At 35.9% G+C, this 16205-nt stretch overlaps 2 protein-coding genes across 3 annotated transcripts in view; both read right to left on the reverse strand.

Annotated features, from left to right (window-relative positions):
- Positions 1-1951: 1951 nt before the first annotated feature.
- elovl7a (ELOVL fatty acid elongase 7a) lies at positions 1952-12692 on the reverse strand. 2 transcript variants are annotated; one of them, XM_073818624.1, is made up of 8 exons: positions 12522-12692; positions 10834-10916; positions 9398-9588; positions 6617-6697; positions 5460-5516; positions 4473-4578; positions 4252-4388; positions 1952-2982 (listed from the first exon to the last, which is right to left on the reverse strand). In XM_073818624.1, exons 2-8 carry the CDS (start codon positions 10895-10897, stop codon positions 2752-2754), a joined length of 867 nt encoding a protein of 288 aa, XP_073674725.1. In that variant the 5' UTR covers positions 10898-10916; positions 12522-12692; the 3' UTR covers positions 1952-2751. The 2 variants fall into 2 exon arrangements, with proteins under 2 accessions (XP_073674725.1, XP_073674726.1); XM_073818625.1 differs by lacking the exon at positions 12522-12692 and adding an exon at positions 11127-11225.
- A 210-nt stretch (positions 12693-12902) lies between these two features.
- The window catches only part of ercc8 (excision repair cross-complementation group 8), a 15895-nt gene continuing 12592 nt past the window's right edge, over positions 12903-16205 (reverse strand). The window contains 5 exon segments of the mRNA XM_073819226.1: positions 12903-13506; positions 14750-14845; positions 15539-15736; positions 16058-16126; positions 16128-16183. Of these exon segments, the coding sequence (XP_073675327.1) occupies positions 13444-13506; positions 14750-14845; positions 15539-15736; positions 16058-16126; positions 16128-16183 (482 nt within the window). The 3' untranslated portion in view covers positions 12903-13443.

A 16205-nucleotide genomic window follows, 5' to 3' on the forward strand; every position in this document is an offset into this window, starting at 1 on the left:
TAAAGAGCGTTGGATCACCATCAGTAAACAATTTGCCACGTCTGTTCGACATAATCCTTCAGTCAGCAACATTCTTAGAGGCTATAAAAATTGGTTTGTCTTTATTTGTCTAACTAAATGCACATCGTGTCATTCAATCCATAAGATGATGTTTGAACAGTCAAATTCAATAAAGATATTGCAGTGCCATTAAATGGAGCAAAATATCTAAATGCAGCTGATTTTTTAAATAACACAGTTTGATAAAAAGGGCTGTGGAGCATTTAACATGTTCATTAGTGCATTTAATTTCCCCTGCAGTGCTTGACACTGACAGTAATGTCTTTAGTGACATTGAGAAGGGTTGCACTTTGCGAATTAATCTAATTAGAAGATCCCCCCTCAAAATGACAAAGTGCAAGGTGTAGACGCCAAAGACAGAGGTCTACCAAACAAAAGTGAGCATTATTCACAGCAATCCAGATTTCGTCTGACCTGCTAGTTCACACATTCTGAGAAGCGTGACCTACTTCTAACAGCTAGACCAAATTACCCATGAAGCTCCAGTGAAAAATGCTGTAAGTAGAATTCTGTTATCCTGTTTTATGCAAGCGGGAGGCAGTCGCTCTTGTGTGTTTGTTCTACTACTAAAACATCTCCAAAAATATCACTTACCATGCTTCAATGTTCCATTGCACAAGGAAGCAGATTTACTTTGAATACACAAGCGTAGGAAAAATATTGTATTTTAGGTTTTACACCATCTTAGGCCAGACATAATAAAGATGTACTTTTTGGCAAAATAAAAACCATGCCCAGAAATTAAAAGAGCACTCCACCCATAAATGAAAATTTGCTGAAAACTGACCCAAACCACCCAAGCCATAGATGAATTTGTTTCTTCATTGGAACATACTTGGAGAAATGTAGCATTACATCACTTGCTCACCATTGAGACTCCAAACAGCTGATACAAACCATTACAATAATCCACATGACTCCAGTCAATCAATTAAAGGCTTATAAAGGGAAAAGCTGTGTGTTTGTAATAAACAAATCCATCATTAAGGCGTTTTAACTTTTTAACTTTCGCTTCGGGCCAAAATACCAGGTGTTATCCATAATAACGCTTCCTCCAGTCAAAAAAAAACAGCCCTTGCTGTAGTTTCATGTTTGTTTTATACTTAAACTGTGCTTGACCAGTCCCTGTTTCTCTCTTGATTTTACTGGAAAAAGCAATATTATGGATAAAGGACTTTTATTTTAGCTGGAAGCAATGGTTTAAACCAAAAAACGTTTTTAAGACCAATTTGTTTTTACAAACACACATCCTTTTCCATCACAAGACGTTAAATGATGGACTGGAGTCATGCGAATTAACCCATGTGAGGTCCCACAAATTGTTTGGTTTTTCAGCATTATTGTGTAATCTTGTGTATTTGAACCCTTTCCAACAATGACTATGATTTTGAGATCCATCTTTTCACACTGAGGACCCCTGAGGGACTCATAAGCAACTATTACAGAAGGTTGAAATACTCTCTGATGCTTCAGAAGGATAAACTATGTATTAAGAGCCAGGGGTGTAAACTTTTGAACGGAATGAGGATGTGCAATTTTTTTTTATTTTGCCTATAGAACTATGCACCTGCATTACACAGCCAAATTAATTAAGTTGTGTGCGTTTATTTTAAAAGTATATAAAATATTTCCTAGACCAGTTTACCCCTTGACTGTTACTACATTTTACTCCACATGGGGGAGCTGTGTTCTTAAGGTGAGAACAGATACTAGAAATATTAGAGAAAAAAAAAATTAAAATACAATCCTACACAAATCCTATCTGAAAACTTTTCTTACATTTGATCAGAATTTGAGAGATTTAGATCACTTCTGGGGACAAATTCCGCAAAGTATAGCCAATTCATGAGAAAGTGCATTAAAAAAAAAATCTAAATAAAAACCACCAACATAAGTGAATGCAGCATTTATTTTTTTTTATCATAAATATTTAAAAGTTAATTAACATAATACATTTCCTCGTACAAAAATTGCAAACTCCTGTCCCAGAAAAAACATCCCAAGACATTCATGATGCCATGATATATAAAATAAAAAAGATAATCAAATTCCTGTCCTTCTTCACCAATAGTGCAAGATGAGATCAATGCATTGGTTCCTTCAAGGACAGTTGTAGTACTGCTACCATTCACGTAATGTCACATGTGGAGGGCGAAAGACAGACTTAAATATGCATTACGGAGAGAGCACCTAGTGTATGTACTGTAGTAGATCTTTCCCCACAGTTCTGCTTTTTTATGAAGGAAGAGGAGAAAAAGTTGCCAAACGCTTTCATCTTATTTACTGATATAGCCAAAAAACGGGAACATAAATATATAAATACACCTAAAATGGCAATAAAAATGATGTGACTGACATGAGTGAGGAGCTGGGAGGCTTCTGACTCTCTGACTCACATCTCATTAAACAGGAAGGGGAAACACGTCAGTACGCAGAAAACAGTGAGGGAAGATGAGTAGAAACAGGAACGCCCCTCAGGGCAATGACCCAGAGTTCAACCCAGATGCCCAGCTGAGGGTAAAAGGCAAGATCCAGCCCAGACTGCAACACACAGTCTGTACAGTAATGTTTTTTTTCCCAGGGCATTAAGATAAATGTTATGGTGTACTTACAAATATTCCTATAAAACTGTAGTCAAAAGGCAGTTTTAGGTAGATTGTCATTGCTGATTGGTTAGTCACACTCTACCAGTTATTCTTTCTTGTGGTGTATGTCATTGTTGTTCTGTGGCACGGTTGTGTTTTTCAGGACTTTAGGAAGCCTTTTGCCTTTTGTGTATGCATGGTACCAGAAGTTCATGAAGAGGAAGAGGAAGATGATGCCATACAGAGCAATGATGTACATGAATATGGGGTACTTGTAAGGACAGTCTTTCATGAAGAAGTACTGGCTAATATGAACGGTTATAAGGACAAACTGGATCTGAGAAGAGAGAGTACAAGCAAAAATACAAATGTGTCAAATACAACTCAAGTTGGTAACAAGGTAATATGAACAGCAAAAGACTACATGGGACATCATTTTTAAAACCAAATCTAAAAATTACATTTGTACAGTTGAAGTCAAAAGCTTACATATGCCTTTTAGAATCTGCAAAATGTTAATTATTTTATTAACGGCCATATAAAATGAATGTTATTTTTAATTTAGTACTGACCTGAATAAGATATTTCAAATGAAAGACATTTACATATAGTCCACAAGAGAAAATATTAGTTGAATTTATAAAAATGATCATGTTCAAAAGTTTACTTACACTTGATTCTTAAAACTGTGTTGTTGAAGTTAAACTGCCTGCTGTTCTTCAGAAAAGCCCTTTAGAATTCCCACAAATTATTTAGTTTTTTCAGCATTTTTGTGTATTTGAACCCTTTCCAACAGTGACTGTATGATTTGGAGATCCATCTTTTCACACTAAGGACAACTGAGTGACTCAAATGCAAGAGAAGGTTCAAACACTCTCTGATGCTTCAGAAGGAAAAACTATGTATTAAAAGCCAGGGGTGTAAACTTTTGAACAGAATAAGGATGTTCAATTTATATATAATTTTTTTCATTTAGTACTGCTCTTCAGACTCTACAGATGATACTTACATGTTGTCCAGTAGACAAGATTAGTTAAATTTAGCCGGTTCTCCAAATTCAAAAAGTTTACACCCGCGGCTCTTAATGCATCGTGTTTCATTCTGAAGCATCAGTCAGTGTTTGAACCTTCTGTAATAGTTGTATATTAGTCCCCCTTGGTCATCTTTAGTGTGAAAATGTTGATCTCAAAATCATGCAGTCATTGTTGGAAAAGGTTCAAATACACAAAAATGCTGAAAAACCAAAGAATTTGTGGGACCTGAAGGATTCTGAAAAACAGCAGGCAGTTTAAACTGTTCAGGACAAACAAGGAACACATGAACTATCACTGAACAAAAAAAAAAATTGTGGACTATATGTAAACATATTTTATGTGAAATATCTTATTCAGGTCAGTGTTTGATCCCTCTTATTTTGGTAAAATAATTAACATTTTGCAGATTCTGCAAGGTGTATGTAAACTTTTGACCTCAATTGTACATAAAAATTAAGAAATTAAATAATTAAAAATAATAAAGAATAATTTATAAATTCAAATATTTGCCATATTCTGATTAAAGGTGAAGAAACATCATCAAATGGAAATCAAAATGTTGTAGTACACACAAGCTGTATTGAAGTCAAATGCTTCTTCCACCATAAAAACTTCTGGTAGGCAGGGCCCAGAGCTGTCAGTCCATAGTATGTATACATGATGACATGAACGATGCAGTTTAGAAGGGCGTGGAATGTCCCCAAACCACCTGCAACATCCAACCATACAGACATCTATAGAAAATACGTATTTTGAGTGAATTCATGCAATTGTAGAGGAGACTAATCCATACCTGGGGAAAATCGAACTCCAAACCACCAAGTGAAAGGCATGATGGAATGATGGAAGACATGCAGGAAGGTCACCTGATTGTGCTTTTTCCTCAGCACAAAGAAAACCTGTCCAGAAGAGGCAGAAAAGACCCATCTTTCTTCAGTCAAAAAGAAATTAAAGCTTTTGAGGAAAGCATTCCAGGATTTTTCTCCATATAGTGGACTTCAATGGTGTAAGGGTCTAATCTAGCGAAACGTTCTGTCCGTGAAACTGCAATTTGAACCCGTTGGTCCACTATATGGACAAAAAACCTGGAATGTTTCTCTCAAAAACCTTAATTTTTTTGCAACTTAAGAAAGAAAGACAAACATCTTCAATGACATGAGGGCGAGTAAATTATCAGGAAGTTTTTATTCTGGAAGTGAACTAATCCTTTAAACACCCGTTTTGTGCGATCTTATCCCATGGTCAGTGCTAAACACTGTGTAGGTGTAAATAGGGCCTAAAATGGCTGTGATCCAATCACTCAATAAGTATGATGTTATTTGAAGTTTCAATAAAAATCCACCACAACTACCCCATTTGTGTTAATCATTGACAGGAGTCAAAATTTTCTCTGGGAACTAAAATCATGCAATAGATGCTGTAAGCAGAGCTCAGGTTACATTGCTTAAAGTTACAAAGTATGCACTGCAGGGATACAAGGCTAAAAATGTTCTCTTCCATCTTTCCGCCTAATCACTTAACAGGGTTTTTTGTCTCTGGCTCACAATACCACTATTTTCTTCCATTTTTTATAACCTGAGAGAACACTAATAACTAGTTGCTTACTGCCGTTTCCTTCATACACCAACTATAAAATAAACTGAAAAGTCCTTTTAAATCTCCTTCATAACCGAAGAAGTAAGCCTCACAAAAGAGCCATATTTAACATGGCAAAAAGAACTGACACCAATAGATAGACAAATGTAATATGAAGCAAAGTAATAAGAAACACATTACTTACTGTGTCCAACAACTCAATGAACTTGGAGAAGTAATAGAGCCAACAGGTCCATGCCATCTGGAGACAGAGAAATGTACATTAAGCATATATGCCCAACAAGTGTTAAATACAATTCATGATATTTAATCATAAACTTGAATGAATTACTGAATTCATCCAATATACAGATACAATGTACTACTCAGCAGTGAGCTTACTGCTTGGTCCTGTGTAGCATTTAAAGGGATAGTTTACCCAAAAATGAAAATGGAATGTTTATCTACTTACCCCAAGAGCATCCAAGATGTAGGCGACTTTGTTTCTTCAGTAGAACACAAACAAAGATTTTTAACTCAAACCGTAGCAGTCTGTCAGTCATATAATGGCAGTCTTAGGTTCCACAGCTTTGAGAGTCAAAAAAACATACACAGACAAAACCCTGAGGCTTGTGATGATACATTGAGGTCTTAAAGCAATGGTTCGGAGTAGATTTGACTACATTGCTATGCACTCTGAAGCCCATCTAAATGCCCCATCCAAAGTTTTTTTTTACTTTAGTCAAACATTGATGGAGATATTCGAGCTTGTCGTGTATTAAAAACAACTGTTACCCGATCCCTACTAGTCTCAAAAACTACAAATGGCGACACGTCGACGTCACTTCCCTTGTTTGGGAAAAGCACGTAAAAGTCCACCTACTATGTCTGTGAGCATGTCAACGTAGTAAGTGGACTTTTACGTGCTTTTACGTCAGGACAGCTGGACACTAGTGTGGATCAGAGGCAAAAAATTTTATACTGTTCAGTTTCTTCCTCAGACCAATTGTTTGGAGTCTTAAGACCTCAATGTATCGTCACAAGCCGCAGAGTTTATTTTGGTTTTGTCTGTGTATGTTTTTTAGACTCTCAAAGCAGTGGATCCTATTGACTGCCATTTTATGACTAACAGACTGCAACGGTTTGAATTAAAAATCTTCGTTTGTGTTCTACTGAAGAAACAAAGTCACATACATCTTGGATGCCTTGGAAGTAAGCAGATAAACATCAAATTTTCATTTTTGGGTGAGCTATATCTTTAAGTCAAGTGAAACCAACCACATCCAAGCAAAACACATAAACCTGGAGCCAGGTACAAGCTGTTCAATAAAGCAGGTATGGCAATATTTCTTCTTCTCTCACCCTCATGGCTTGTGGCGAAAGAGAGTAGTCTACCAAATCACAGCCGAATGAATACCCTGTTCCCCAGCCTGACATCACAAACTGCAAAAAAGAAATATTTCAATAAATTCATCTTTGGTCAAACCATTTAACCTGAAGACTGACTAAATAGTGCTTAAATAACAACAACAAATAAATCAAGAAAACCCATATTTCATTTTGATTTACACATTAAATACATGCACCAACAAAATGTAAGTGAAAGCGGGATAAAGAGCAAAAATTAGTGAGTCAATTGTATTTTACTTAAACAATTTTACTAAAAGGAACACAGTTTAGGGTGTTTACATGTATTACAGTCGTGGCCAAAAGTTGAGAATTACATAAATATTGGAAATTGGAAAAGTTGCTGCTTAAGTTTTTATAATAGCAATTTGCATATACTCCAGAATGTTATGAAGAGTGATCAGATGAATTGCATAGTCCTTCTTTGCCATGAAAATTAACTTAATCCCAAAAAAAACTTTCCACTGCATTTCATTGCTGTCATTAAAGGACCTGCTGAGATCATTTCAGTAATCGTCTTGTTAACTCAGGTGAGAATGTTGACGAGCACAAGACTGGAGATCATTATGTCAGGCTGATTGGGTTAGAATGGCAGACTTGACATGTTAAAAGGAGAGTGATGCTTGAAATCATTGTTCTTCCATTGTTAACCATGGTGACCTGCAATGAAACGCGTGCAGCCATCATTGCGTCGCATTAAAATGGCTTCACAGGCAAGGATATTGTGGCTACTAAGATTGCACCTAAATCAACAATTTATAGGATCATCAAGAACTTCAAGGAAAGAGGTTCAATTCTTGTTAAGAAGGCTTCAGGGCGTCCAAGAAAGTCCAGCAAGTGCCAGGATCGTCTCCTAAAGAGGATTCAGCTGCGGGATCTGAGTGCCACCAGTGCAGAGCTTGCTCAGGAATGGCAGCAGGCAGGTGTGAGCGCATCTGCACACACAGTGAGGCCAAGACTTTTGGAAGATGGCCTGGTGTCAAGAAGGGCAGCAAAGAAGCCACTTCTCTCCAAAAAAAACTTCAGGGACAGATTGATCTTCTGCAAAAAGTATGGCGAATGGACTGCTGAGGACTGGGGCAAAGTCATATTCTCCGATGAAGCCTCTTTCCGATTGTTTGGGGCATCTGGAAAAAGGCTTGTCCGGAGAAGAAAAGGTGAGCGCTACCATCAGTCCTGTGTCATGCCAACAGTAAAGCATCCTGAGACCATTCATGTGTGGGGTTGCTTCTCATCCAAGGGAGTGGGCTCACTCACAATTTTGCCCAAAAACACAGCCATGAATAAAGAATGGTACCAAAACACCCTCCAACAGCAACTTCTTCCAACAATCCAACAACAGTTTGGTGAAGAACAATGCATTTTCCAGCACGATGGAGCACCGTGCCATAAGGCAAAAGTGATAACTAAGTGGCTCGGGGACCAAAACGTTGAAATTCTGGGTCCATGGCCTGGAAACTCCCCAGATCTTAATCCCATTGAGAACTTGTGGTCAATCCTCAAGAGGCGGGTGGACAAACAAAAACCCACTAATTCTGACAAACTCCAAGAAGTGATTATGAAAGAATGGGTTGCTATCAGTCAGGATTTGGCCCAGAAGTTGATTGAGAGCATGCCCAGTCGAATTGCAGAGGTCCTGAAAAAGAAGGGCCAACACTGCAAATACTGACTCTTTGCATAAATGTCATGTAATTGTCAATAAAAGCCTTTGAAATGTGCTTTTAAGTGCTTGTAATTATATTTCAGTACATCACAGAAACAACTGAAACAAAGATCTAAAAGCAGTTTAGCAGCAAACTTTGTGAAAACTAATATTTGTGTCATTCTCAAAACTTTTGGCCACGACTGTATATACACAAGTTATGCCAATAACTCAATGTGACTGGCATGTAAATGCACTTAATGGCTGTTGATATAAACATTTTGTAGGGAATTTACACCACATACGCTCATGTGAACCTGGACCCCAAAACCAGTCTTAAGTAGCATAGGTATATTTGTAGCAATACAGAAAAAATACATTGTATGGGTGAAAATGAGAAATTTCTTTTATGCCAAAATAATTAGGATATTAAGTAAAGATCATGCTCCATAAAGATTTTTTTTTTACCATAAATATATCAAAACTTAACTTTTGATTAGTAATATCCATTGCTAAGAACTTCATTTGGACAACTTTAAAGGCAGCTTTTTTTAAGGACAACTTTTTTTTTTGCACCCTCAGATAGTTGTATCTCAGACAAGTATTGTCCTATTCTAACAAACATGCATCAATGGAAAGCTTATTTATTCACCTTTCAGATGATGTATAAATCTCAATTTCCAAAAATTGACCCTCTTGATTGGTTTTGTGGTCCAGGGTCAACCTCTGTTATTATATAATTATATGAAGCCTGGCAGCATGAATCACATCCACTTTCATTGTATGTAAAAGAGCTGCTTTAGACATTGTGCAGAATATCATCTTTTGTGATCCACAAAAGAAAAGCAATCATACAAGTTTAAAACAACACAAGGATGTGTAAACTCATTTAGTAAAATGAACAGACAATGATGTAGGTAAACTCTTTCCAGCCATTTACAGATTAACTCATTGTGTGACGTGCATGAAACTAACATTGAAAAGGTAACATAACTCAATGGAATCTAACAAAACACGTTTATAAAAACGTGTCTGTGTAAACTCCCAAGCAAAACAAAACAGGTTTGCCTGCTAGCAAACAGAAACAGATTTACCTCATAACACATGTAAACAGAACAAGCCACAATGCTGAAATTATAGATGACGAGGACCCTCTTCAGTTCAAATGGTTTCCTGTTCTCCATTAACCTGGGCCCCAGTGACATCACAAAGTAGATGTAAAATAAAAGAATAACTGTTTGTGGGAACGGCGAGGACATGAGCAGCCAGTCTTTTGTCCTAGGGTCTGAAATCACATCAGAAGAATATCTGCACTGCATGTAATGCCTCTATGCACAGTAACATCTATAGTAATTGCTTTAGTGCGTGCATTAATCTATATTTGACACTGCTGTTGTTGTGCATCATAATACACGGAGATCAATAAAATACAGTGATGCATGAGAAACTATGACATTTCAGCAATATTATAAACAGGATCAGTAGAGATCTACAAAACACAGAACAGAGTGCAACAGCACCAGCCCACTTTTTTAGTAACAGTTCCTAAAGTATTTTTCCTACAGGGATTTTCAAAAGGTCTTTGTTAGAGAGTTATAAACCAAGTTATGAACTAAACCTACCATTGTTAAAAATGATAGTGAAACATAAAACTATTGATTTAAAGTTCTTGGTTGTGTATATAGAAACAATATACACTAGTCAAACATTTTTGGAATGTAAGATGTTTTTTAAAGCCTCTGCTCCTCACCAAGCCTGCATTTATCTGATCAAAAATACAGCAAAAGCAGTAATATTGTGAAATATTTTTACTATTTCAAATAACTGATTTCCATTTGAATATATTTAAAAATGTATTGCTGTGATCAAAGCTATATTATCATCATCAAGATGCAAAGATGAGCATTTATCTGAAATAAAAAGCTTTTGTAACAATTAAAAGGCTCAGAGTCAGTATACATTTTGTTTTATTGTATTAATTATAGAAGTTTTATTATATATTTACAATTAAATACTTTAGCAAGGATGCTTTAAATTGATCAAAAATGATGATAAAGACATTTATAATGTTACAAATGTTCATCTGAACTTTCTATTTATCAAAGAAACCTGAAAAAAAAAAATCTACTCAGCTGTTTTCAACATAATAATAACAACAATAATAAATGATTTTGAGCAGCAAATCAGAATATTAGAATGATTGTGACTGGAGTAATGATGCTAAATAATCAGCTCTGAAATCACAGGAATAAATTACATTTTAAAATATATTCAAATAGAAAACAGTTATTTTAAATAGTAAAAATATTTTTACTGTTTTTGTTGTACTTTGGATCAAATAAATGCAGGCTTGGTGAGCAGAACAAACTTAAATCTTACTGTTCAAAAACTTTTGATTGGTAGTGCATCTTACATTTATTACAAACGTGATTTTTACTTACGAAACCTGACTGTGGTGCTCTTCATGAAGTGTTGAGGTTTAAATGCGTGCATTAATGTTTTGATTTTATAATGTCAGAAACCTTCTTACCTGCATTTTTTATCCAGTTGTCATACAGCTCTGCAGCTGTGGATGTAAACTCACTGAATGCCATCACTGCCAGTGGTCAGAACCTGAGGACAGAAACACAAAGCAACCCTCAAGACATGACTGAAGACTATTTATATTACCATGTACAGAATCTAGTAACAAAAAATGTTTTAGATTTAGTGCATTTAATAGAAACCCATCCCATACATTAAGTCTGACACACATTTTGAGTCACATTCAAACATTTAACTGAAATTATAATTAAACAGTCATGATGTACACCTTTACAGTACCATTCCCTTCTTGGCAGTATAAAATGACGAGATGTAGAACCTAAATGCTCTAACTAAAATAAAGCAGGAATGGCTCGTGTATGGTTGCGCCATGAAAGGTTGTATTGTGGTAAGCAAACACAAGAAGTTAAAATCAGCAATAGGGCCATCCTCCATCCTCTCCAGCAAACTCAGAGCTGAACAAGAGGGCGAGTGTTGGGACACAATGGTCAGCAGTCAGTGCATGTTCAGGACAGGACAGCCCATAAAACCACGGGGGAGGATAAACGAAGATATGCAGAGCACAGAGAACAATGTACAGTAATATAGCAGAAAACAGCTGAACTCAAGAGATGCATACAATGGAGACACGCAGTTGTTCTCAACATGATACCATGAGTGCATTTCGAATGTCATTATATGTACATACAACTCATTTTAGGATAAATAAGTTAAAACAAAAATCAACCAAAGTGCTTTTTTCCCCTCCCTTCAACACTCACTTTAAAGTTTCGAAGAGAAACTAATCCAACATGTGTTTCAGGGCCTACTGGTCCAATTATCTAGAGAGAGTTGCTTGCCTAGATACTGTAATCTTTAATACAAGTTTCAACACGCCTGTTGCCATGAGACGGACAGGTTGCAGGTGTGAGAGGAGGACACTACCTTGCCTCCACACAAGTGCATTCAACACTGGGTGCCAACGGCTTAACTGGAAAGCACATTGCTAATCAAAACCAAACATAATATCAGACGTTTTATTATGTTCGAGTGTGGGAAATACTTGTTGGCTAAGAGTTTTTCCATAGCCATAGGCAGAAATCCCTGTTGGTGAACGTTCAGCAATTAATAAATCCCGAGAAAATAAATTAAATTACCTGCATCACAAACAAGTTCATTTCTGATGCCAGAAAATTTGAATATTGGCCATACAAAAGTTCAATTCCAGTGCTGGATTTAGCTGAAATACAGTCTGGCTCTAAAAATCTGAATATTACTCCTTTTAATGACTCTACATTTAAACAATAGCTGTGTAACCATTAAGAAAAACACTTTTTCTGAACCCTGAGTGCACATGGGTGTACATTATGGGTGTACACTGTATTCTTGCATATATTTAAAACTAAAATCATAAAATACATGTTTGTGACAAGTACACAATATATAGTTTGAAACCAAAACCTAACACATAAACAGATATAAGAGACGCCACCTGTGTTCTCATAAATTAGCTCCTTTAGTGACAACAACCAAAACAAACAAAAAACTATAATGTAAACTGTGTGAAATAAATTGCTTACAAATTAAATGACTCAAACTATTAAGTGAACATAATGAATTAACTCCCAGTGAAGGCAGAATCAAATTACATATGAACTTCACAAAAGAATGCAGATGCGTGTGCACCTGTCTTACCTTGACAAAACAGACAAAAGTTCAGGTATGTATTTCCACGCACACCTCGAGGTCCTCCCTCTCTGCGTTCAATAGAACCCTCGTCTACTGCCTCTCGGCTGGGTAAAGTAGTTTAATAAAAGTCAAAGCTAATGGTTTGACCACACGACCTCCATCAGTTACTCTTTTAGACGCCGCAGTTCCGTCTTCACTGAGATGAGCGGGCGGTGGGCGGAGACGTTCACCTGATTCCGTGACGGAGGGCTCTGATTGGTCAAACGTCGCACAGGACTCGCAATACCTGCACGCTATTGGCTGCATGACTTCTGTCTAATGAAGAAACGTATCAGATCAAGAGTATTGTGCCAAATAATTATGAGAGATTAATAATTGCATAATATATCGATTTATAAACTGTTCTTTTATTTTTTTTAGTAAAAACCAAAACAAAAAACATAACATTCACAGTACAAATGATAAGGTGTCAGCATAGATCTTTTTTTCTGTTGACTAGATTCAATGTGTAAAGCCCAGAAACAAAGTGTAAACTGTTCGTTGATCATCTCAAAGAAGTAAAAAAACAAATATGTTCAGCATAATCATAAACATTTTTTTTTTACAGTAAACCATGGTTGCCGATTTATTGGTTCTAAAGATATGTGAACTTGCAGTTCCCATTTAGGTAAAATGCAAATCCTGCAGAAGTGAAGCTTAAGACACAAGCTCAAGACTATTTAAAACTTAGATCCAAAGGCAAATCAGTAGATGACAGCCAATAGAAATTGTCAACACCCATGAGACATTTTAAGAACATTAACTTCATATGCATCCATTGATGCAATATACAACTGAATGCAGTAAGAGCACTTTAACCAGATCTGAAGGAGTGTGTATAGTGGTTTGTTTGGATATTAAAAAACTGAATGATGGGTTCCTTGTTCTGTCAGTCTTCATCGCTGCTCCAGGCATCTTCAAAAGCAGGAGTGATAGCAGCTTGTGTTCCACTCTGTAAAATACGATTCAGTGATATTTAATTATTGTTCTGATTATACAGAGCACATAGTTGTATATATAAATGTTACCCTGGATCACAGAACCAGTCATAAGGGTCAATTTTATGTAATTGAGATTTCATAATTCTGAAAGCTGAATACATAAGCTTTCCATTGATGTATGGTTTGTTAGGATAGGACAATATTTGGCAGAGATACAACTGAAAATTTGGAATCTGATGCTGCAAAAAAAAAAAAAAAAAAAAATCGAAATTTTGAGAAAATTGCCTTTAAAGTTGTCCAAAGTTCTTAGCAATGCATATTACTAATCAAAATTTTAATTTTGATACATTTACAGTAGGAAACTTACAAAATATCTTTATGGAACATGGTCTTTATTAAATATCGTAATGATTTTTGTCATAAAAGAAAAATCTATTATTTTGACCCATAAAATTTTTTTTTGGCTATTGCTTCAAATATACCTGTGCTACTTAAGACTGGTTTTGTGGTACAAATGTATGAATTTATAGCTGTCATGAAGTTACAGCTGTATAAATTCTGACTATTATTGCAAAAACATTTGCAAAAAAAAAAAAAAAAATCTAAATAATAATAATAACCCAAAAATATATTAAATATATAAATAAAAAAATCTATATATTGTTGTGCATTTAATTTGTTTTTGTTTGTTTTTTCCTAAAACATTGTTATAAACAAAAATCATATTACTAAGCCATGCAATTGCTAATAGCTACTATGTGTGTATCAGTGGTGCAGTAAAACAAAGTGAGTATTTAAACATGTTTCAGATTTTTTTGCTAGAAAAACTGGTAGAGCCGGAAGTTCAACACAAAACACAGAGTGACTGATAAACTACAAGCCATCAAGATGTGACTCCAGCTAACCTGCAAATCTCACGTATACCATGACTGACAGCAACCGCATCTGAACGCATGCCATAATGGACATAGTTTTTGTCGGCTCATCTGATCTTATCTATTGGCTGAGGGGCATGAGCAAAAATGTGTTGCGAAAATGTGTTTACTTGTGCACAAATTTGGATTCACTTTCTGCCCCACCTAGTCTAAACGTGCAAATCTGTAAAGATATAAACAGCTGATCCACAAGGGCATTGTATTTGTCATTAAGGTGCACTATTAATTCAACCAACCTCAGATTTTTTTTACATTTAAATAAGAGCCTATGAATTTGCGGAATGTGGTTTTTATCTTAAAAAATCTCAAACTGCTTTACCCTTTTAGAGTTGGTTTCTTTATCCTCAATGTCAGGCTGTCTCAGCACTGGGACCCAAGCCAGGATGTTACAGTCTTTACCTCCACTGTACAGCTCCTAAAAAAACACCACACAAAATCACAGTCAATGATGAGTCTATGAGCTAATACTAAAACCTACCTCAAAAAGCTTTAAATTGTTTTACTACTGGCATACTTTAAAGGGTTAGTTTACTTGCAAAATAAAAATTTCTTGTTAATTTACTCCCCCCTATGTCATTCAAGATGTTCATGTCTTTCTTTCTTCATGTTTTTGAGGAAAACAATCCAGAAATTTTCTCCATGTAGTGGACTTTAATGGGGATCACTGGGTTGAAGGTCCAAATTGCAGTTTCAATGCAGTTTCAAAGGGCTCTACATGATCCCAGCTGAGGAATAAGTGTCTTATCTAGCAAAATGACCGGTCATTTTCTTAGAAAAATTTAAATTCATATACTTTTTACCACACATGTGATGCAGGGGGAAGTACCAACCCTATGTGCATCGCAGAGCTAGTGCAAGCATTTGTGGTTAAAAAGTATATGAAAGTATGTGAAGTATATGAAAGTCCACTATATGGAGATCCTGAAATGTTTTCCTCAAAAATCTTAATTTTTTTTCTACTAAAGAAAGAAAGATATGAACATCTTGGATGACATGGGGGTAAGTAAATTATCAGGAATTTTTTTTATCTGGAAGTAAACTAATCCTTTAAGTTTGAGTTAATTAGAAAAGACGAAACGACTAAGTAAATAATCAGGATCAACATTACCTGATAATCTGGGTGAAACTCACAGCAGTCTACATTATTATAATGTCCCCTTAACACAGTGATCAGCTTTCCTGAGTGAAGCCCGTACACTGCAACCGAACTACCACACGGCACAAACACAAACTCTGGACTGCAGCCCTTTGATATGGTAAACTTCAGGCCTTTGCGACTCTCGTTCACGACCTTCCCATAGTTCACCTGTTGATGAGAAATAAGGATTTCTTAGCAACAATTTAACAATTGCATAACCAAGACATATTTCTTGTTATTAACAAAGTAAAGTTTAGGAAAACACGTGAGTAATTACACGTGACAAATGATTTTATCTTGTTTTCATATCTGGCAACATTCTGTCTCAGTTGCTTTTGGTATAAACTCTATTGACCCACAAAAGGTCAGTTACACTCAGGAAAATACTTGTTCATTTTGCTGCATTAACATAGGCATAAAATATATTTTTTGATATACTTTTTACAAAAAGGGAAAGAAAGACTTTGAACAGCCCTAAATGCAACTCACTAATGTGTTTTCCCCTGTGGCACTGTTCCACAGACGCATACGATCATCTGTTCCAGTTGTGAGGAGATGGAAGTCCATCAGCTGTGAAGCACAATCCATTCACTCGCCCATTGTGTGCTGTGTTCACTAGAAGAAAAATAAAATATTA

Source organism: Garra rufa, chromosome 15 (genome assembly GCF_049309525.1).
Source record: "Garra rufa chromosome 15, GarRuf1.0, whole genome shotgun sequence".
NCBI lineage: Eukaryota > Metazoa > Chordata > Actinopteri > Cypriniformes > Cyprinidae > Garra > Garra rufa.